General features: G+C 36.1%; 1 protein-coding gene across 1 annotated transcript in view; it reads right to left on the reverse strand.

The window, feature by feature from the left end:
* Positions 1-18,567, reverse strand: part of gdf11 (growth differentiation factor 11) — a 78,720-nt gene extending 60,153 nt beyond the window's left edge. Inside the window, exon 1 of the mRNA XM_067387399.1 lies at positions 18,150-18,567. Coding sequence (XP_067243500.1) covers positions 18,150-18,567 — 418 coding nt within the window. The remainder of the gene's footprint in view (positions 1-18,149) is intronic.
* Positions 18,568-20,912: the final 2,345 nt, after the last annotated feature.

Below are 20,912 nucleotides of genomic sequence, written 5' to 3' on the forward strand. Positions count from 1 at the left end.
GGCAGCCATACATGGTGGAGCGTCTGGCGCCAGGCCTATATTCTTTGCATTCTTCAGAACTGGGTTTAGGCTAGGTGCCATATGTGTTCCCTGCGGGGTTCCCATATGTGTTTTTTTCCACGGTTGCTCCTAAACAGTAGCCTGCATCTTTCCCTTTGGAGAACTCACCGCTTATGAGGTCGGAGTTACCCCAGTAACTTCCATATGTAGTACAGCCCTATGGGGTTATCCCATATGTACATCTCCACATAACTCCTTTGGGGAAGAATGTGGCTTCTGCAGCATTCCTTTCCCAGTTGAAAGGGCTGCTTCCCAGTGTTATCCAATAGTCTCACTGAGTGGGTTGTGCGGAACAGCAGTGATCGACACTCTGTGTTAGCCCTGTCCCAACATCCCTTTAGGCAAAGGGGAGCAGGAGGCTTGGACAGGGCACTGGAAGGGGGCAGCGGCTGTGGGGCTTTGGTAGGTATTCCTATTTTTCGGTCTGTCCGACGTACGACAAACATGACCGACTGTATGGGAACATCTTGGATACAAAGGTAACCCTCAGACCTCCCTGAGGGAGGGAACAGAGACGTACGTCCCATCGCCACAGTCGTTATACCCTGCTGCACGGCTGGCTCACCTGCTCGGCTCCTGAGCAAAAAACCTAAAGATGCAATGCACCTGCTGCTCATTCTATACCCATGCTGCTATACCCTCAAAGCAGCTGCTGCAAATAATTGCATGCCAATGTGCATTGGCACGTTTTAGTTACACTCAAAGTAGATTGGCCTCTCTATCGAGATTCCTATTCGTCGGCCTGTCTGACATACGTCTCTGTTACCTCCTTCAGGGAACGAGGGTTACCTTTGTAACTGAGACGTTCACCTGCACAATGGCCATATGTAAATTTAACATTCCTATATGTAAATTTAACAGCATTCCTAGTTTCCAGTTTGTGGCTCACAGGCCCACAAGAATCATTTGAGCTTGTGGATCCAACCTTAGATTCTGATATACACCCAGAAGAGTCTTCGAACCTTACTGAAGTTCACATGGAACATGGAGATTTAGCAGATGCTTTAGTTTTAACACTCTCATCAAAGCAATAGCACGTCTAATTAGCATCTATGTTAGCTGCTGAGAATGGCACATCTGCAACAAAATCCTTTTGAGGAAGATCTGGAGAAAGCAAAAGTCCTTACATTAAAGAATGCTCAATAGCTCAATGCTCAAGAGTTTCCCTTTTGCAAATATATATGTTTCCATGTATTTATGATCAATATATTAAATTGTTAAAGGGCACCTATTATGCAAAATCCACTTTTACATGGTGTTTGGACATAAATATGTGTTGGCAGTGTGTATTAAATCAAAGTCTATCAGACTTTGGTCCCGCCCATGGCCGCATTACCATAGTTTTCGCTCTCAGTAAGTTGTACGCTGTCCGCCGTTTTATCCACGCTCAAGCAGCTTTAGCAACAACAATATCTCATAAGCAATCCCAGGATTCTGTTGTTGGATGTAAGAGTGAACATATAGTAAGAGTCTTCATCTTCCACGTTTCACAACAGTTTCAAAGTGAAACATCCAGTGAGTGGCACTAGTCAAGTCAAGTCACCTTTATTTATATAGCGCTTTTTACAATGCAGATTGTGTCAAAGCAGCTTTACAGTGATAACTGGTATATAATTTTGGCTGCACAGCATCTCTTAAAGAAAATGGTGTGAGTATCCATTTTAAGTAAATTTAGTATTGATTCATTCCAATGTAAGAATCAATAGTTATTAATTTATTTAATTTATCTATATCAGCACTGGAGTAAACAGTAATGTCATCATCCAGCTCAGTTCAGTTCGCATACAATGGTGTCAATACAGGCAGATCAAAACACTGTTGAATAGCAAATTTCAAGTGTCCCCAACTAAGCAAGCTAAGGGCGCCAGCGGCAAGGAACCCAAACTCCAACAGGTGACAACAGGTGACAAACAGGTGTTAAAATGGAGAAAAAAACCTTGGGAGAAACTAGGTTTAGTCGGGGGGCCAGTTCTCCTCTGGCGAACAGAACACACTAAGAGTGTGTTTAGTTTTTTCTGGAACAGATGAATGTGAAGTTCTGAATTGAATGTCTGGTTAGTGGCGTTAAAAGCTTAATGCTCCATCATGTTTAATAATGTACACCTACACTAAACCTACCCTATAGTGTTAACAAAAGCAAAAGTGACATAAAAAGGCAACCATAACCATGGCATTTTAGATTAGCTCTTCTACCCTAGCTCTTCGCATTGCAAGTACAATTCTGCACCAGCTGAGCTACAGAGCAAGCTTATTACATCAGTAAAACATATGGAGCTGGGTAAGTAATGCAAACTCTAAAATATATTCATTTACAAATCATGCATTATGGTAAAAAGTGTTTTTGTCATGAGCCAGGTTTGATTACTCGTGTTTTTTTGTTGTTTTCTTCCCTTCTATCGTACAGGTCTCATTGATTTCAGCTGTTCCCTGTTACTTCTGGTGTTCGCGCTCTCGTGCACACACCTGTTCTATGTCTTTGCACTGATTGCGCTGCCTACTTCTCCCTGCTCTTTGTTTTAGTCTGTGTCCGGGAATTGATGTACATGAGTGTGATATACTTTTCGCTCTGGTGCTTGACGATATTTTTGTGTGTGTTAGCAGCTATTATTCTGAATCTGAGTTCCAGTCCCAGTTCCAGTCCAGAGCCCGACTTTATTTTCTGCTGTCCTGTCGGCGATACAGAGCTACCTTTCTACTAGTGTGGTTGCATCTATCTGCCAGCCTGCACCGTCTCCATCAGTCCACTACAGCGGGACTACTGTCGAGGATCTGCAGCTCGGGAAGCTTCTGTTGACTTCTTTGTTCTCCAGCTGCAACATGTTTGTTGTTTTGCGCCTGGCAGTCTGCTTTTGTTTGTAAATTGGGACTACAATAAACTTTGTGAACCACTTTCGCCTCTGGGTCATCTAGAGTCACCTGACAGTTTTGAGGTTATAATATAATTGTGCAAGGATTGATAATGGCATCATATTGGTGGATCAATTATTTAATTCAAATGGTTTTCTTTTTACCTATAATGAGTTTATGGCACATTATAAGATTCCTGTAACACCAGGGGACTATGCAAAAGTTTTTTTTGTGCAATATCTTCTAAAGTCTGCATGCTGTTCAGATATCAGAAAAGAATTAACATTCAACAATGGTTCCCATCTACAATAATTAATTCTTACGTAGGTGATTTTTGTTTTTCTCACAACTCAAAAAACAGATCTATAAGATCATACATAGGATTTACCCAGAGAAACATTACCTTGTAAAATTTAAAAGTGATACTGATTTTAAATGCACATTCTATGACAATTGCCCTGAAACTGTAATTCATCTGTTTTGGCACTGCCCATTTGTAAGACCATTTTGGCAAAATATTTGTGATTTTATGGCAAAAAATATTGATGACCAATCTGTGCTGTTATGGAAAGATGTATTATTTTGTCTTATGGAGGACTGTAGAGACAAGCGCAGCCAGATTCATATAAAAAACTGGTCCCCCTTTATATTAGGTGGCCTTAACTATGACGTACCTACATTTAAGTTAATAATTTGATACAGTGCACATATTATGTACATACATATTTTTACATTGTACTTATATTTTTAAAAATACCTGCATGTAATTACATCTGTAATTAATTTCTGTAACTACATTTATAATTACACTGTTGACCCATCCCTTACACCTTTACCCACCCACCCTTAAGCGTACCCAAGCCTACCCAACTCCAGGTCTGTTGAGTATCCAAAGTGTGAGCTGTTAAAGCTACACCCTCTTCTGGAAAGGAGGCCGGGAACAGCAGCTCATTTGCATTTAAAGGGACACACACAAAAACGGTGTGTTTTTGCTAACACCCAAATAGAGGCAATTTGACAAGCTATAATAAATTATCCGTGAGGTATTTTGAACTGAAACTTCACAGACACATTCTGGGGACACCAGAGACTCACAATTTCTACATCTTGTGAAAAGGGGCATAATAGGTGCTCTTTATTATATTGAAAAATATACAGAATAATATGTTGTGTTACTATATTATAATATATTGAATAATACATAGGAAATTGCTGCCTTTCATATATTGAAAAACTTTGTGACAATATATTTACTATGTCATACTAAGTAATTACTCAGTAATGGGCAATGGACTAGGTGCACAAGATGGCGCTGGTGAGCTGTGGTGATGTGACTGTGCGCATGGTTACTTCCGCTCGTGACCTTCTGGTCTTAGCGACGCTTGCATTTGGTGCTGGAAGAAACTTAAAGGTGCCGTCAAACATTTTTTTACAATATGTAATATAAGTCTAAGGTGTCCTCTGAATGTGTCTGTGAAGTTTCAGCTCAAAATACCACATATATTTTTTTCATTAATTGCCTATTTTGGGGCATAATTAGAAATGCGCCGATTCAGGTTGCGGCCCCTTAAAATGCTCACGCTCCCCGCCCACGGAGCTCGTGCTTGCCTTAAACAGTGCATAAACAAAGTTTACACAGCTAATATAACCCTCAAATGGATCTTTACAAAGTGTTTGTCATGCATACTGCATGAATGCGTCGGATTATGTGAGTATTGTATTTATTTCGATGTTTACATTTGATTCTGGATGAATCTGAGGCTGTGTTCCGTGGCTAACGGCTAATGCTAACATTACACACTGTTGGAGAGATTTATAAAGAATGAAGTTGTGTTTATGAATTATACAGACTGCAAGTGTTTAATAATGAAAATAACGACGGCTCTTGTCTCCATCAATACAATAAGAAACAATGGTAACTTTAACATTTAACATTTAACAGTATATTAGCAGCATGCTAACTAAACATTTAGAAAGACAATTTAAAAATATCACTAAAAATATCATGATATCATGGATCATGTCAGTTGTTATCACTCCATCTGCCATTTTCGCTGTTGTTCTTGCTTGTTTACCTAGTCTGATGATTCAGTTGTGCACATCCAGATGTTAATACTGTCTGCCCTTGTGTAATGCCTCAATCATGGGCTGGCAAATGCAAATATTGGGGCTTACACCCCGACTGTTACGCAACAGTCTGTGCTATGCTGAGATTCGCCTGTTATTCAGAGGTCTTTTAAACAAATTAGATTTATATAAGAAGGAAGCATGTCATTTCCATGTACTGAACTCTTGTTATTTAACTATGCCAATATAAATTCAATTTTTAATTCTAGGGCACCTTTAAATATGAAACTTGGCTAAATATTATAGATTTTTTTTTAATTAAAGAGAAGATAGTGGTCTATCAGAGACGAAAGAAATCCTTGTTATATTATTGTGTAACGTTACCTCTGTGTGGAAATTCAATGAGATACACAGAGATAAGCGATCTTTGACTTTTAATCTTTCTCCTGTTGATTATGCGGTTCGGGCTCAGCGGTGATCCACAGGGATCTCTTTATAAATACAAAACACTCAAGTATGTAATCTCCTGATTTTGTTCTGACAGCTGGGTAACTAACGTTAAATGGCTCAAAAACTGCCTTCTCTTTCTGCGTGGAACAACACTGGACCATCATGAAGATCTAATGTTTGCTTTTGTCAACCAAAACATCAATCTTCATCGGAGATAAATAAACATGGGAATATGATATGGACTCAGTGCATGCTTTAGTAACTTTATTTGGTAACATTATTATCGCTTACTGTAATATCTGTATTATTAGTAGCCATTATAATTTAAATGCATAATTTTCAGTGTGTTTCTATTAATTACTGCATTTATTTAGTTCAAGTGAGACGAGTAAAGAGCATCTGTTGCATAAATCTGTCTTGTCTAAGCAACAGAAAATGTATTTTACTACGGGTAAAAAAAAAAAAAAAAAAAACTACCTGTATTAAACTGTTTGTGCTACAGTTAAAAATGTAAATTAAATCACAATCTTTTCACAGCCCTTGTTTTTATCTAAAAAGATAACTGATGGAAAGAAATAGTAAAATAGCTATGTGATCATATAGATGGAGCAATTGATGTAGGTAAGTGAAAATATATGCTCAGAATTGAGAAATATTGAAATAAATTTATCACAGGGCAAACGTGTGAATGTTCACAAGGCATTTTATGCAGACAACTCTAATCATAGATGTATATTTACAGGCATTATTTTCATTGTAAATGCACATGCACCATGAGTTCGTTCATCTATTCTAACCCATGCATGCATGCATTTAAATGCCATTGACTCATGTGATTATACTATATATCTTAGTTGTTTTTAAGTAATATAACAGATTCTATAAACAACTATAAAGGCCAGAACACACCAAGCCGACGCCAACGAACTAGTGGCGACGAAAGCAGACTGCAGGGTTGGCTCACGTCGGCAGCGTCTGTGTCCAAAGTTGCCCTGACACACCAAACCAACGTTAAATAGCCGACGGCCAAGTAGCACATCCGTTCTGCGCCTGCGTGAGATGAAATGCCTTTCCGAACCAGCAGACGGCAGTAGCTGAACAGCCAATCAGAATGATCAGATGGCCCGACGGACCGACGAGCTCCAACATCTGATACAACATTTCGAATCGGCCAAAAAAAAGTCGACGAGGACTTCAGCCGACGGTGCGGAACACACTGAGAAAACTTAGTAGGCTGACGAAGAAAAACTGCCCGACGGCCGACCGTCGGCTTGGTGTGTTCCTGCCTTAAGAGATCATTTTCAGCTTTCCCCGGCAATCTGCACCGGCATAAAGTGAAACCGGAAGTGTATATGCGTACACTCACTGATTGAAAATCCAAAATGGCGGCCACGTGCAACTAGTCCATGATGTTAACATGAGAAGCATGATGCATGCGTGTAATGCTGACGCAGGAGCCAGCCAATAATGAGCTGGCTCCGCAGCAGACTTCTTCCTGACAGTAAAAGCAGCAATATGTCACAAAAGTGCAGACTCTGTAGGAAGATGTTAGTTACAATGTTAGTTTTGCAGGAATGTTTAGCAGAATAGTTGCCAAGCACCACATACAGTAGTACTGATGTAGTTATGACACAGGTGTGTTTATATAGTTTTTTTTTTTTTTTTTTTTTTTTACAACAGTTTTGAACACAGCTCAGCCATTTATAGCCCCAAAAAATGTGGAAAATTCTAGACTGTTGCTATTCTCTCTCTAAAAAAAAAAAAAAAAAAACATTCTGCAAAAATCACTCTAAGAACACAATGAACAGTCTTGAAAGAGGTGAGAAAACTCCCAAGGATAACTGCAAAAAACGCTAAAACTGTGATTTTTTTTTTTATGTGACCGCTATCAGAAAAACACTGAACAAGAATGGTGTTCAGTAAGTCGGAGAAATTTTTTGTGGACAACTGCATTTTTTTTTTTCTTTTTGATTGCTTTGGCACAATTTTCACAAGCAATTGGTAAATTTTCAAAACTCTGAGTATTAATATCACAACAGATCAGTGTGTTTTTGTGATTTATGAGGACACAAATTTGTATCATTTCATGGGTATTACACTGGTATTACAACGTATACATGAAATAGGAGGACATTTCATCAGTCCTCATATTTAAAATAGCTTCAAAAACATACTAAACAATGTTTTATTAAAAATGTAAAAATACAGAATGTTTTGTGTGATGGGTAGGTTTAGGGGTAGGGGTAGGGGTAGGGGTAGTGTAGGGGGATAGAATGTACAGTTTGTACAGTATAAAAACCATTACACTTATGGAATGTCCTCACTTTGATAAACAAACCTGTGTGTGTGTGTGTGTGTGTGTGTGTGTGTGTGTGTGTGTGTGTGTGTGTGTGTGTGTGTGTGTTTCAGGGAGCATTCAAAGGTTTGGAACTAAGTTATGTTTTTAAAGAAAACTGAAGTAGCATTTAATTTGTCAAAAATGCATTCAAAATATTGTCAGTACTTCAGTCTTCTAAAAAATAAATAAATAAATAAATAAAAAATCTTTGTGTTACATAATCCTTAAGAAAAAAATATAATATAGTGATTTCTTTTTTTAACACCATTAAAATAGTCTTGCTGCTTAGTAAAGTGTAGAAATGACAATTCCAGTTACCAAAGTACAAATTTCAAGTCAAATTTTAGTTTTAAAATGATCAAACACATCTCTTTACTTTTGAGAGATGAAGGCTATGTCACTCCTGTCTCAAAAGAAACAATCTGGATCTAACCAAGAAAAAAAAAAAAAAAAAAAAAAATAAATATATATATATATATATATATATATATATATATATATATATATATATATATATATATATATATATATATATATATATATATATATATAAAAAAGGGGGGGGGGGGTGGAGAAGAAAGTGCAAGGCACAGCTCACAACAACATCCAGATATTAAACCAGAGTATCTATTCTGACTTATCGATGGTTCTCAACTGGCAGCTTCATTAACTGAACAGCTTCATTTGCAACAGAGAAGAGAAGACTGATATGCTGGCCTTTTACAAGTTTCAAAGAAAAGGACACATTTTCCACTGTCAAAAAGAAGAAAAGAGTAGCATGTAAATTCTACTCTTCAATAAATATTGAGGTGTTGTGGGAACTTCATGAACTATGAGATTCTACTATAAAGCAGCTCTATAAAGAAAAACTCAAGTCAGTTCAGTGTTAGTTCAGTTCAGTTTAATAACTGAGTTCAATTTTGAAACAAGTTCAATTAAGCTATAAGCAGCTCTACAGATAATAGTTTTTTATTCATCTTCAGCCAGTTCAATGTGTGTTATATTTCTCTTAATGTGTTTGTAGTTTTCAATGATTCTGGCAGCTTTTTCAAAATCATACTTCACAGACCTTGCAATAAGCTCTTAGCAACAAGTTCAGAAATTCTGTCAAAAGAGTGACAGAGACCATAGTAAACGTACAATACTGCCTGTCTCTTTGGATTATTCACACACACCCCAGTGGTCAGGAGGTTAGAGTTAAGCCCTGAAGATTGCTATCCCATTAAGGATATCTACATTGCCTTCTGATCTATTAAAGCTCCAGTCATAGTTGGTAAACTGTATTTTGATATATGTTGATTACAGATAGTTTGATGGTAAAGGCTGATGTTCAGGGTGGAAATTAATATGCTTTTAAAAACAAAAAAGCATTATAAAGAATGACAATTAGTTCTCTGGTTTCTATTACTGAATGATGGATGGGGGAGGGGATAAAAACAATTCAGAGATTTTGGACTTTAATTTACATTTAATATGAGGCTTTTCTTTTCCAGGCAATGATTGATGTGTATTTGTTCGATTTAAAACAATTCCAGTTGAACAATTAGATTTTTCTTGAGTTATATGTCATGTGAAATTGTAAAGAAAACTGACATAAAGTACAGATCTTAATGTTTAAATGATTGTATGACTTTTCTTTAAAATTCTGTAATGTTATCACCTGGTTTTGTTGTTTTTGTTATTGACATATCAACATTTTTATACATTTTGTAATTTACATGCATAATATTCATATTTTCTTTTCTTAATTTTCCAAATATCAACTAAACACATCAGGGGATGTGTGGCTAGAGAGCTCAGAGTCTGGATAAATGTGGCTCAAGGGTATCCCTGTGCACCTCTGCAAATTAATCATTCTGACACATTCACGACCCTTCTAATAAGACAGGGGCCACAGAGCTCCCCACCCCACCATCCCAGCCTATGCCGCCTCGCTCCTTCTTTGTTTGGCCCCCTTATCCCAAGAGATCGGAGAGCAGAAGTGGGGGAGGACATGGGACAGAGGAATGGTGTGTGTTGGGAAAACGGGGGGTACAGACCGCAAGTGACACCCTCATTCAGAATGCTCCTGGGGGACAGAGCCGGGCACAAGACTCCTATCACAGTTTTAGCAGCGCAGCCCCCCACGCTGAACAAAAGCATGTCGTACATGCTCCCCATAATAATGGGGTATTTAGCTAGTGTACTAAAAGTGTAAAAGTGCCTATTGTAAACAAGAGCAATAATAAAACATATACAAAAGTGCAGATATGAGCTTGTTTATGAGCATGCTCATGCAGACTCAGCATGAATTTAGGGACGCATTGGAGCCAACAGGATCAAGAAACGCTGATTAAGGTAATTAAGAGCACCGTTTTATAGTTATACATGAATCTAGAAACTATACCATAAAAACTACATGCACACACATGTGGGGGGAAGAGAAAAACTGGCTTGACACAGGTCAATTTCTGAAATTCAAAATCCACAACAGCAGTATAAACAGACAATATCTTGACAGATGGCTGATCCATGGGCTCCAAAAAACTATGCAAATCTTGCAGATTTGTCACAATAAAAATGATAAGAGCACTGAGCAGACTAGAGTTTCCCTTAACTATAACCATTTCCCTAACCATCACATACAACAGTAGTCAGTTTTATTTTGTACAGTACTTTTTTCTGTCTATCACTTAAAAGCAGCTTTAAAGTAAAAAAGAAAAAAATGTTGTACTTGTATACAATAGCTACATTTAGTTTTAGGTTTAGATGTTAACTCTAATTTATTTGAATGATTTATTAAACTGAGCCATCTGAGCAATATGGGTACCATTCTATAAAAAAAAAAAAAAAAACAAACAAACAAAAAAAAAAACATTAAAATGTGCCCACAAACATTTATTATTATTATTATCATTCTGCAACTTTATCAATAAAAACATATACAATCTATTAAATCCTGTCAATTTTGTTTACTCACAAATGTAGAAATAATGTAGTTTCTTCACAATTACTTTGTTGACAGGACATTAACACATTTTTTATGCATAACTCTAAATAATCTAAAAATGAATTAACTGATAAGTCTAAAGCTGTCACATTTGTATGTGTGCCTCCATTTCAGTTTCCATCTCAAAAAAGAACATCTGAGCCATAACCTTTTTGGTTCCCCTTTGGCTCACAGATCATTGTTGTGGCCTAATTTTAAATGGCAATCTGTCCAAATAAATAATTCATGAAATGAATTAATTTATATTCATGTTTGCTGACATTATTTTTCTTTTTGGCACCGAAAATGAGATGACTGACAATGAAAAAGGGGGCATCTTCTGACCTCTGTGCTCCTTGTATTCTGTCTGTATATCCCATATGTGATGGTGCATATTTTGCTGATATTACTTAAAAGATATGCTCAGCATTGTTGAATTACCTCAGCCATAAAATGTTTTTATAATAATAATAATAATAGTTGCTATTCACATTCACATCTTCATGAACAGAACAATGGAATGAGAAATTCTTAAACTTGCTTTTCACACTTAAAATGGTTTTCCACAGCTCACTGTAAATCCTTGATTTATCCAGGGTTTGCTTTATAGATCCGGTATAACGTTCTTATTTGCCTAATTGTACGTATAAATATGTAACATTTTCAGGTGTAAAACGTACATTTTTGTACGTTTCGACAGATGCTGAAACGAACAATATGGACGTACTGACAACGTTTAAACATAAACATTATGACGTATTTACAGTTAAAGAAACAAAATATTTACAAATCTTTTAAATCATAAAGGTATTTGTCTAATTGCCCTTTTACCATTTTATAGATAAATTGTAGATCCCTTAACCCTACCCCTAAATCTAAACATAACCATTTTATATAAAAAGAATATATAAAATGTAATGGACAGAAATGTGTAGGAAAATGACACTTTTAGTAACAGTATAGCATTAAAAAGATATTTTCAGCCTCTAATCCCATTCCTACCTCTAAACCAACCCATAACCATTCCTTTAAAATATTTAGTTATGTAGAAAAACATAACAGACACACAAGTTGAATCACAATAATTTATTTATTGCAAAAATGTCAAAAGTAGTTCAAATGATAATGTGTTGCAGTTGCAGTCCTCTCTGGCGGAATAAAATATTTTTGTATGCAGTACAGAGCAGAAGTTGCTCTGAAATTGCACATTTCTCATTCAAACGCACATCACCCAAAACACGGCACGTTGCAATCTGCAACAAAGCAGATGAGAGCCAATGAGCATTTGATATCACTGGTGTAAAACGTGTTGTAAAGCTTCCAGGGCCGTCAATTTCACCGCTTCTCTCGTGCCTCCCTTGAGTCATCAAATCAAAATCATGTCAAAATTTGTGTCAAAATTCGACACAAAAATTTGTAACGCTCCGAAGCTTAATGAAGCAGTGTTTTGAAATCGGCCATCACTATATAAGTCGTTATTTAGTTTTTTTGGCACACCAAAAACATTGTCGTCGCTTTATAACATGAATATTGAACCACTGTACTCACATGAACTGATTTAAATATGTTTTTAGTACATTAATAGATCTTGAGAGAGGAAATGTCATTGCTGGCTATGCAGGCCTCACTGAGCCATTGGATTTCAACAAAAATATCTTAATTTGTGTACCGAAGATAAATGAAGGTCTTACGGGTGTGGAACGGCATGAGGGTGAGTAATAAATGACAGAATTTTCATTTTTGGGTGAACTAACCCTTTAAGCAGGAAAAACACAGCAAATAATTTTTTTCCTCAGTGATATCCTATTGTGTACCATAGAGGGTTAAATTGTTACTGCCTTTAGTTGTTATTTTGGAATAAATGTTAAAATGCTTAAAACACTAACTTGAGGAGTTTGACTTGGTTTTAATAAATAGAATATTAATTACATTAATGTAAAAATACAAAATAGAATTGTATTTGGTTTCTTTTTTTTCCTTTTTGATGTAATATACATTTAGCAAGGAAAATGTGACAATGTTAAGAGTAACGGACATGAATTTAAATTTGATTTATAAAAAATTAAAAAATAAATAAAAAAACTGTGAGGACATTGTTTGCCTACTGCACGCCACTGAATAGCACACATTTATCCATCAGTAAACATTCAGTAGCAAAAATGACAAGACACCAATCAGAATCTCTGGATAATATAAACAAGAGCACAGGTGATTGTGCTTTAGAAATTGCATCCTAGAATCACTGACAGGGTTTTATACTATACAGTATAATTACAGTACACAGTAACAGCAAAATTCACTATTCTGTGTCCAGTAAACTGTAGCACATGTACACCCTCAAATTCATGATTTTCAAAGAAAGTCTTTTGTCAGAAGACCAAGAAACTGCTATAGTACATATTGCAATGAATTTTGGCCAAAGGTGCAGAGGATGGCAAATTTATTTCTTTATTTATGTATTACTGTAATTGACAGTATTCTCTACTGTGTTGTATACACAGTTCACAAAGTTCACAGTTCACAAAGATAAAAAGTTCATATTATTTATTTATTTATTTTTTTTTTTACTTTTCTTCTCTTGTAAGATCAACTACTTCATCTACTTTCATCTAAGATCACTTTACAGTGGTGAAATGAAACAAAATTTTCTAAAGCTTGTTGCATTTTATTCTATCTGCACTCATTCATTTATGTTACAGTATTATGAATTGATCTCACTAGTGATCACTGGGCAGGAAAGTAGTCTGAGCATTTGCAGGTTTTGTGTGTCATCTGAGGTCAAAGTTTGATTTTGACATAAGTGAATAATATTTGATTTGAAGTTTGAGGTTTGTACAAGTTGGTGTGTAGTCACAAGATTGTTTATAGTTGTGAGAAAATGGTGAATTGTTTCATGAATCGTGTGCTAGCAATCGAGAAAAACTTTAAACGATTACAGAAATGCTATTAATTTTAAGGGTTTAAAGTTTGGTCTTGTAGAACATTATGTAATCTTTTGAAACGAGTTTGCAGAAGAAGTCACAGAACAGAGCAAAATGTTATCATTTCATATAAAGTAGATGAGTAAAGTGCTTAATAAATGGGACTGAAAACATAATGTCATTGATATGACAATTGAATGAAATAGAATTAATATATTAATACCACAATTTTAATACTGATAAATAAGGATTTGTACATATTTGTATGTCTAAAAGTTGTTCATAGGTAAATAATTTATGCTTTAGTGCTGTCAATACATCAATATTATATTTCAGTGTGTGAGAAAATGTAAGTAAATGTATGTGTGTGTGGTGGAACTACACTTTATGTAAAAATACTCACGAAAACTAATGAGATCAGGCATTTGCATATTTCTATGCATGTTAGTATCACGTGAAACATTGCTTTACTGCAGCAATATGAGTTCTTAATATCTTTCTGCTGGGCTCATAATGGTTGATAAGGGTAAGCCAGATGGGTTTTTGTGCTTGATTACATTCCCATTTTTTATTAATTTGCATAACTCATCCACGTTAGTACTCAACAATGTCAGCGTGTTCAGTCATTTCCTTCTAACAGTTTCCCTCCATTGCCAGTCACCTGTCCACCTTGATTAATTATCCACTCTATTAGTAAGAGGTAAGAAATTTTAATTCTTTACCACAGCCTCATAACCATGATCTTGATCCAAGATCTAGGTTTCTTTAAAAGAGGCTGAGTGTTTTATAAATTTCCAGGTAGACTGTTAATAACAGCTTCAATTTTTATATTTAGTATTTACTATTTAACCGCATATTTAAACACATTTCTGGAAAGTCTGCAGTTTATGGATACTCTCTGTGGACTATGATTGCTGGTTGCAAATTACCAGACACTACCCAAAAGGCAAAAGAAATGTATAGTGAAATATAAAGCAAAAGCATTTCTCAAAATGTCAATGTAATAGTGCTTCATTTTCACCATTAAATGATATACCACATTCGGGTGTATTATGTTCTGTGTGCACCCTTTAAATCTTGTCTTTTAATGTAGTTTTACTGATGGAAAGACAGATACAGCATAAGATTGTTATACTGAGATTATACTCACTCTAAGGAGAGCTTTACAACATAGTCCTTAAATATTTTAATTGTGTTACATAATACTACACAAGTTTTAAGTTGTCAATAATATATTTATAATATTTTTTACTTTAAGGAGCTGTATATACTATGTTCAATATACAGTTTTATTTGTCGCTTGTGATGACTTCAGTACCTGCTTGTCTGGGTCTGGAATTGCTCCAGTAGGGGTAGAAGCATTGAACCGTGGGAAGAGGAAAGAGAATGAATGAAAGAAAGAGAGGCATTCTTGAGAGAGCAGTGAAATTGTACCCAGGGTATAATGGACTTCAGTTCCATTGAATGTTTATTAGCCCCCCAAAAATGGACTACATGTAGTGTTATTTCTACAGCATTTTAACTTCACTTTTTATGTAATGTTTACAAAACAGGAAAGGAAAAGTTTTCAACATGAGCTTTTCTTCCTTTATTCTATTCCTCTTTCATCCTCTCAGATGAACAGGAAAAGTAGTCTCAGACACAGGTGTTCACACGGTTAATTAATACTAAAAAAGTTCCCACACACTTCCCATTGATCAGAGGATGGTCGGACAACCGTCTTGTCTTTTTAGCATTCTCTCTCCTAATGTTTATGGTTCCTGCACCTTCAGGAAATTACCCTTTTATAGGGTCAACACAATAAAAGACCTTTGGGTTTTTTTTCTAGTTGGGAGTGGTTAGTGGGTTAGTGTTTTTGAATGTCTCTGTGTGGATATAAGTCTGTATGTGACTTTGTGTGTGAGAGCAAATGAGAAATTTTAGGTGGGGGAGACAGCATTTGGTAGTGTTGTTTAATCTCCTACCCATCCTATTTGACATTTTAGGTGGGGGTAGTAGTGTTTAATCTACTAGTTCTCTTTTGCGGTCAAAGAAAAAGACCTGAAGAGGTTAATTGGCTCCTCATCCAATATATCACATTGCTGTGAACTCTCTGACCCTTCTTGTCAATAGGAGGCCTTTTCCTCTCTGACTTGATGAATGTGTTTCTTTGGGAGTGTACTACAGAGTAAAATTTTTGAGGAAAAAAAAAAAAAAAAAAAAAAAAAAACATAATGGAAATTTAAATTTAAATTTTATTTCTCTGGTCATCCTTTTTATAACATTAGCAGAGTATAGTGACCACTGTTTGGAAATGTATTCTAGCACACTGCAATAAGTTAAACAAGTCAGTGAAATCAATGTTGAAGGGAGGTTGGTGGGTGGGTGATTGTGTGGGAGGGGGGTTGAGGGTGTAAGCTGACAAATTACTGACAAAAAACAAAAACCACTGACTTTTAAGAAAGCACACTGACAAGGGAGGAAGTTCTGGTCTATATAGACAGGAGACAAATGACTGTACACAGTCAAATTTAGAACAGAGGCAGAGAAAAACCTACCTGTGCAACATCTAAACACAATATCCACCACAATATCTGACACCTAAAATATAAGCTGGTAACAGTGGGAAAATCTTATTTTAATGCATGGCACTTTTCATTTAACTTAATAGAGCAGCAATGTTTTGAGTACAGTGGCTAATTCACAATTGAATATTGTAAATTTGATCTTCATACGGACTATTTTATTAATCACTTATTTTTTAGTGGTTTGAGTGCATGTGTTTTAAACAAAGTGAATGGGAGATTATCAAAAATACAATGATGGTAGAGGGAAGCAGAAGAAACAAAGATTGCTGAAAAATTATGAAAAAGGAGAAGTAAAAATAAACTGAAAAAAAAAAACTGCAAGGAAGCAAAATTGTAAATTCAAAACTGGGAATATTAAAGTAATGGTTTAACTTGTATGATATTTTAACCTTTAACAAATACAAAGTGAAAACAAATATTTTGGTATTTTCCATTTATATCCTACTCATCCAATCATTTTGAGTAATTAAAATGATTAAAGTATATTTTAGAAATGTAAGATCTTTTTAAAGATGACATTATTCTTAATAGAACTATGATTAGAAATGTATAATCTATAGGACATCAAAAGAAGTTGAAAGGTAAAATGAATTTTAAATACTTTATAATAATAGTAATAATAGTTCCTATTGAGATTTCCTTGAATTCATCAGTAATAATGGAATGGAACTACTGTTAAAGATTGCACTACAATATCCAATTGGATAAACTAAAAATGACTTTTTGAAACAGGATGCAAAACAGAAAGAACAGAAAGATGACTGGAACTACAAGAAACTTATATAAGACCTTAAAATGTATGTTAAAATGTATGAAAGTAAGCACTTGTTGTTAAATACATGAGCAAATGCACTCATTGAACCATCCTGGTATAAGTGACTAATAAATCAGTTTTTCATGCTGCTCTCATATATCGCACCGCTACAACAATAATCTCGGACAACAAAAAAGCTATTTATAAAAGGCATCCATGAGCTTTGCAGCCGTTAAATGATCATTTATGTGATTCGTCCCCTGAATGTCAAGCGTGTTCATTGTGCTAGCGGGAACGTGGGCTGTGTGACAATCAACGCAGAGGTTAGTTAGGGGAACACAAACCTATCTTTGTTCACTCTGGTCAGAAAAAAAACGGATTATTTGCTCGGCTTTTCATCTGCCTTGTGCGGAATACATTATGTGTGTAAATGTTGTTGAACCCCGGCTATTCTCAGCGGAAAGGTCACACACTCCCCTCGACCCAAACTCCTCCACGGGCTTTGTGTCCCCAGTGAGGTGAAAAAAACGGGCTATGCCTATAAACTTCACATTTAAAAGGCAAGTGCAGTCGTAAGGCACTGCTGCTTCTTTAGTGGAAACAATAGTATTTGGGGACATTTTTTCTAGCAGAGTCTAACGGTGAAAACCTGCTTGTACATGGCGGTTTTGACACAACTGCTTTTAAAACGCATCATTTATATTAATGCAACTTTCTAATTAATAATCTGCTGAAATACTGCTTGTTATTTTTAACATAGGCTAGTATAATGTGTTCGAAGCCACATTCTGCGCATCTGCCTGTCATGTCTTAAATTACATTGTCATTATTGAATTATTACAAGGGCCCAACCTAGTGAAGACAGCTATCATTGTAGGCTAATGTGTAAAAATCGTTGTGTAAATAATAAAATACTCAACAATATTTAGACATAGGCTACTTTTGTGCATTGTATTTTTTTAATGCATGCTTTCATGACCACCCTTACGCTGTCGCTTATAGTACCACACTTAATTAAATAAAATACACTTTGACATTACTTTTAAATAGTTGCGTAAATGCGTTTGAATAAACTAAAGAACACTGGGGGTGAGGGTGCTTTCTATTAAACGATCTTTAGCTTAAGTGGTATAACTTATTAACAACTGAACAAATTAGAAAAAGTTTTGTAACTCACGCTCTGAAGCCATGGTGATGACAGACTCGGTGGTGGCGTGATACTCATCGGCGTCCATGAAATCCTCTAGGGAGGACGCGTCCCCCTGGAAGTCATGATGGTCCAGGAGCTGTTGCAGCGGAGGTGCTTTGGGAAGAAGCTGATTAACCACCTCTCTGCTAATGTTGGGCGCTTGCTTTAAGCGCAGTTTGCTAAGGATTTGTGATTTGATTGTTTCCAGCCGTAAGACTTTACTCTGTTCTCTCCAAACGCACGCGGAACACTCAGGAGAGTCCACATCCTCCACATCAAAAAGAGAGACGCCAGCATCCGAGGACATCTCGCTCACTGGGGCCAGAAAGAGGTCCGGCTCATCGCTCCCGGACAGTCCCAAAGAAATAAGAACCGTTAAGCACAATAAAAAGTTATACTTTGTCATGATGTTAAATGGTAAGGACCAAAGGTTTTCCTCTTGGCTTTGCAAGATACTGTTGTTCTTGAGAAATTTTATTCGAGCAACGAATTAGCTGTCTAAAAAGGAATAAAGACGTTTTTCAGCAGATATATTCCATTTTATACGGACAAAGCGACGGCTGTAATCGGACTCTTTAAAGAACGTCCCTTAATGCATTTCAGTTTGTGTTTTCAAATCCTTTTATCAGCTACCTGCTTCACTGTTGATACTTAAGCATGCCTTTTTCAACTGTACAAATGCGTCTAAAAGCCTCCTTTATATACCACTGCTGCCTAGTGGCGTAATCTGTCTCTATTGGCTAACATTTCAACAAAAGGCTCACAGGTTTGTCACTAAATCGAGAGAGAGAGAGAGAGAGAGAGAGAGAGAGATTTTACTGCTGTTTGAGTTTAGAAAAGCTTTATAAATGAACATAGCTTTTCATTGCAGATAATAGCATATCCTTTAACTCTAATTTAATCAATGTGTTCCCTTGTGTAAAGAGCGCTATTTTGAAGTAGGGACCACACTCCGATATGTTAGGTCTTGGAGGCTATTACTATTTCTCAAATAACTTTAAGTAACTTTTCAATGTGTCTGGGCATTTTGAGGCCCTTACATTTTCAAAAACTCTTTGCACACACCCCAGAATCATTGGACATTAGGACACAAGGGCGTGGCTCTACAGCGCCCCCTAAAACGCAGCTCAAAAACTTTTTTCATACATACTTGCATTTAAAGGTGCAATATGTAATATTTTTGCAGTAAATATCCAAAAACCACTAGGCCAGTGTTATATATTTTGTTCACTTGAGTACTTACAATATCCCAAATGTTTCCAACTATTTGTAAATTGTGAGAAAATTGCAATTTTAAACAAGGCTCTAGGACGTGTGAGGCATTTAGTCTTATTGTTTAAATCAATTTTCTTGATTTTTTTGAGTACCATGCTTTACCATGCCTCAGAGAAAAACACTATTTTGTCAAGTAGCTAACATATTATGATAAGATGCAGCTTTATTTTTATTAACTAAATACATAATTTTCTCCATCATACAATACATTTTAAAATTAATTGCATGCCATTTATCAACACAAGCCATCCAGCATTTAATATGATATTCTAAAATCGATCTAGCTTACTGCAGTGTGCAACAGTGTCTCACAGCAGCCGTTGAGCGAATTATATCTAATATAATAAACAGAGCTACGTTACCTCATAGTCATGACTGGAAAAGCGGAAGCAGTGCCAGCAACTGTGTCATAATGAAAGTTCCGCTGCTCCTGAGGCTTGTGATGCGCAATCACTCCAGCGGCCTCGTTCAGCTCCCACAACACTCAGTCCTGCTCTGCTTCATACTACAGTAACGTTAATAATCGCATTCCATGGACATGATTTCTTCCCAACTCCAATCCCTATTCTTTTGCACCGGCCGTTGAGATGGAGACCACATGTCCCAAGATTCCGCTCTCAAACTTGGCATCATCAAGCTACCCCTTTGTTTTGAATAGGCTTCTAGCGACCTCTAACGGACAAAATTATTACATATTGCACCTTTAAATGTACAAAACCCATGTATGGTTTCTATTGAACCAAACAACTTTCAGTTGTTCTTCTAGAATACTGAAGTCTGATATGCATAAGGACATTGCATTGCAATAGGCTCGTTTGAAATGTGCCTCGCCTTGTCTGTAATGGACTAATTGCACTGAGCCTCGTAACGCACATCCGGTTTGAAATAATACAGCTCAGTTATTTCTGGTTATATTTATTTTCACTGTGCTGTAATCACCTAGCTGACTAAACACCTTTTAAAATAAGAGTTCTTGGAATGATTTCAAAATCCAGACATATTCAGAGACAGGAGAACAGAGAATCTGATGATTATGGTGTATAGAATTTTCCAAACTCAAAGGAACTTTTAAGATTTAATCCAACATAAGCTGTGATTCTTTCACCACATGGTGTCAGCGCTCTACACTAGTAATCGTGATGCTGCAGTGTGAGTGAGACCTGATGAATAAGATCAGAATGAACATTGATTTATTTGTATTAAAATATTTTAGTCAGTATTCTTTATCATTTTTCATTGACAATCTTTTCACTGTATGTAATTCATAGATTTATGCCAGAAATCTTAAAGCCCATCTTTCAAGTTGAAGATCACTGTGAATGAACGTGTAGATAAATGGTGTAGGAACTCGACTTGCGTGAAGAAATTAATCATAAATGTGTATTAAAAAAGTTTTTTAAAAGAAATTGTGAGTAAAATTACTTCCGCTGTGAAAAACGCTCTGATCGGAAGTGACGCAACGGCAGGTAAATCTCT

Source organism: Chanodichthys erythropterus, chromosome 6 (assembly GCF_024489055.1).
Source record: "Chanodichthys erythropterus isolate Z2021 chromosome 6, ASM2448905v1, whole genome shotgun sequence".
Taxonomy (NCBI): domain Eukaryota; kingdom Metazoa; phylum Chordata; class Actinopteri; order Cypriniformes; family Xenocyprididae; genus Chanodichthys; species Chanodichthys erythropterus.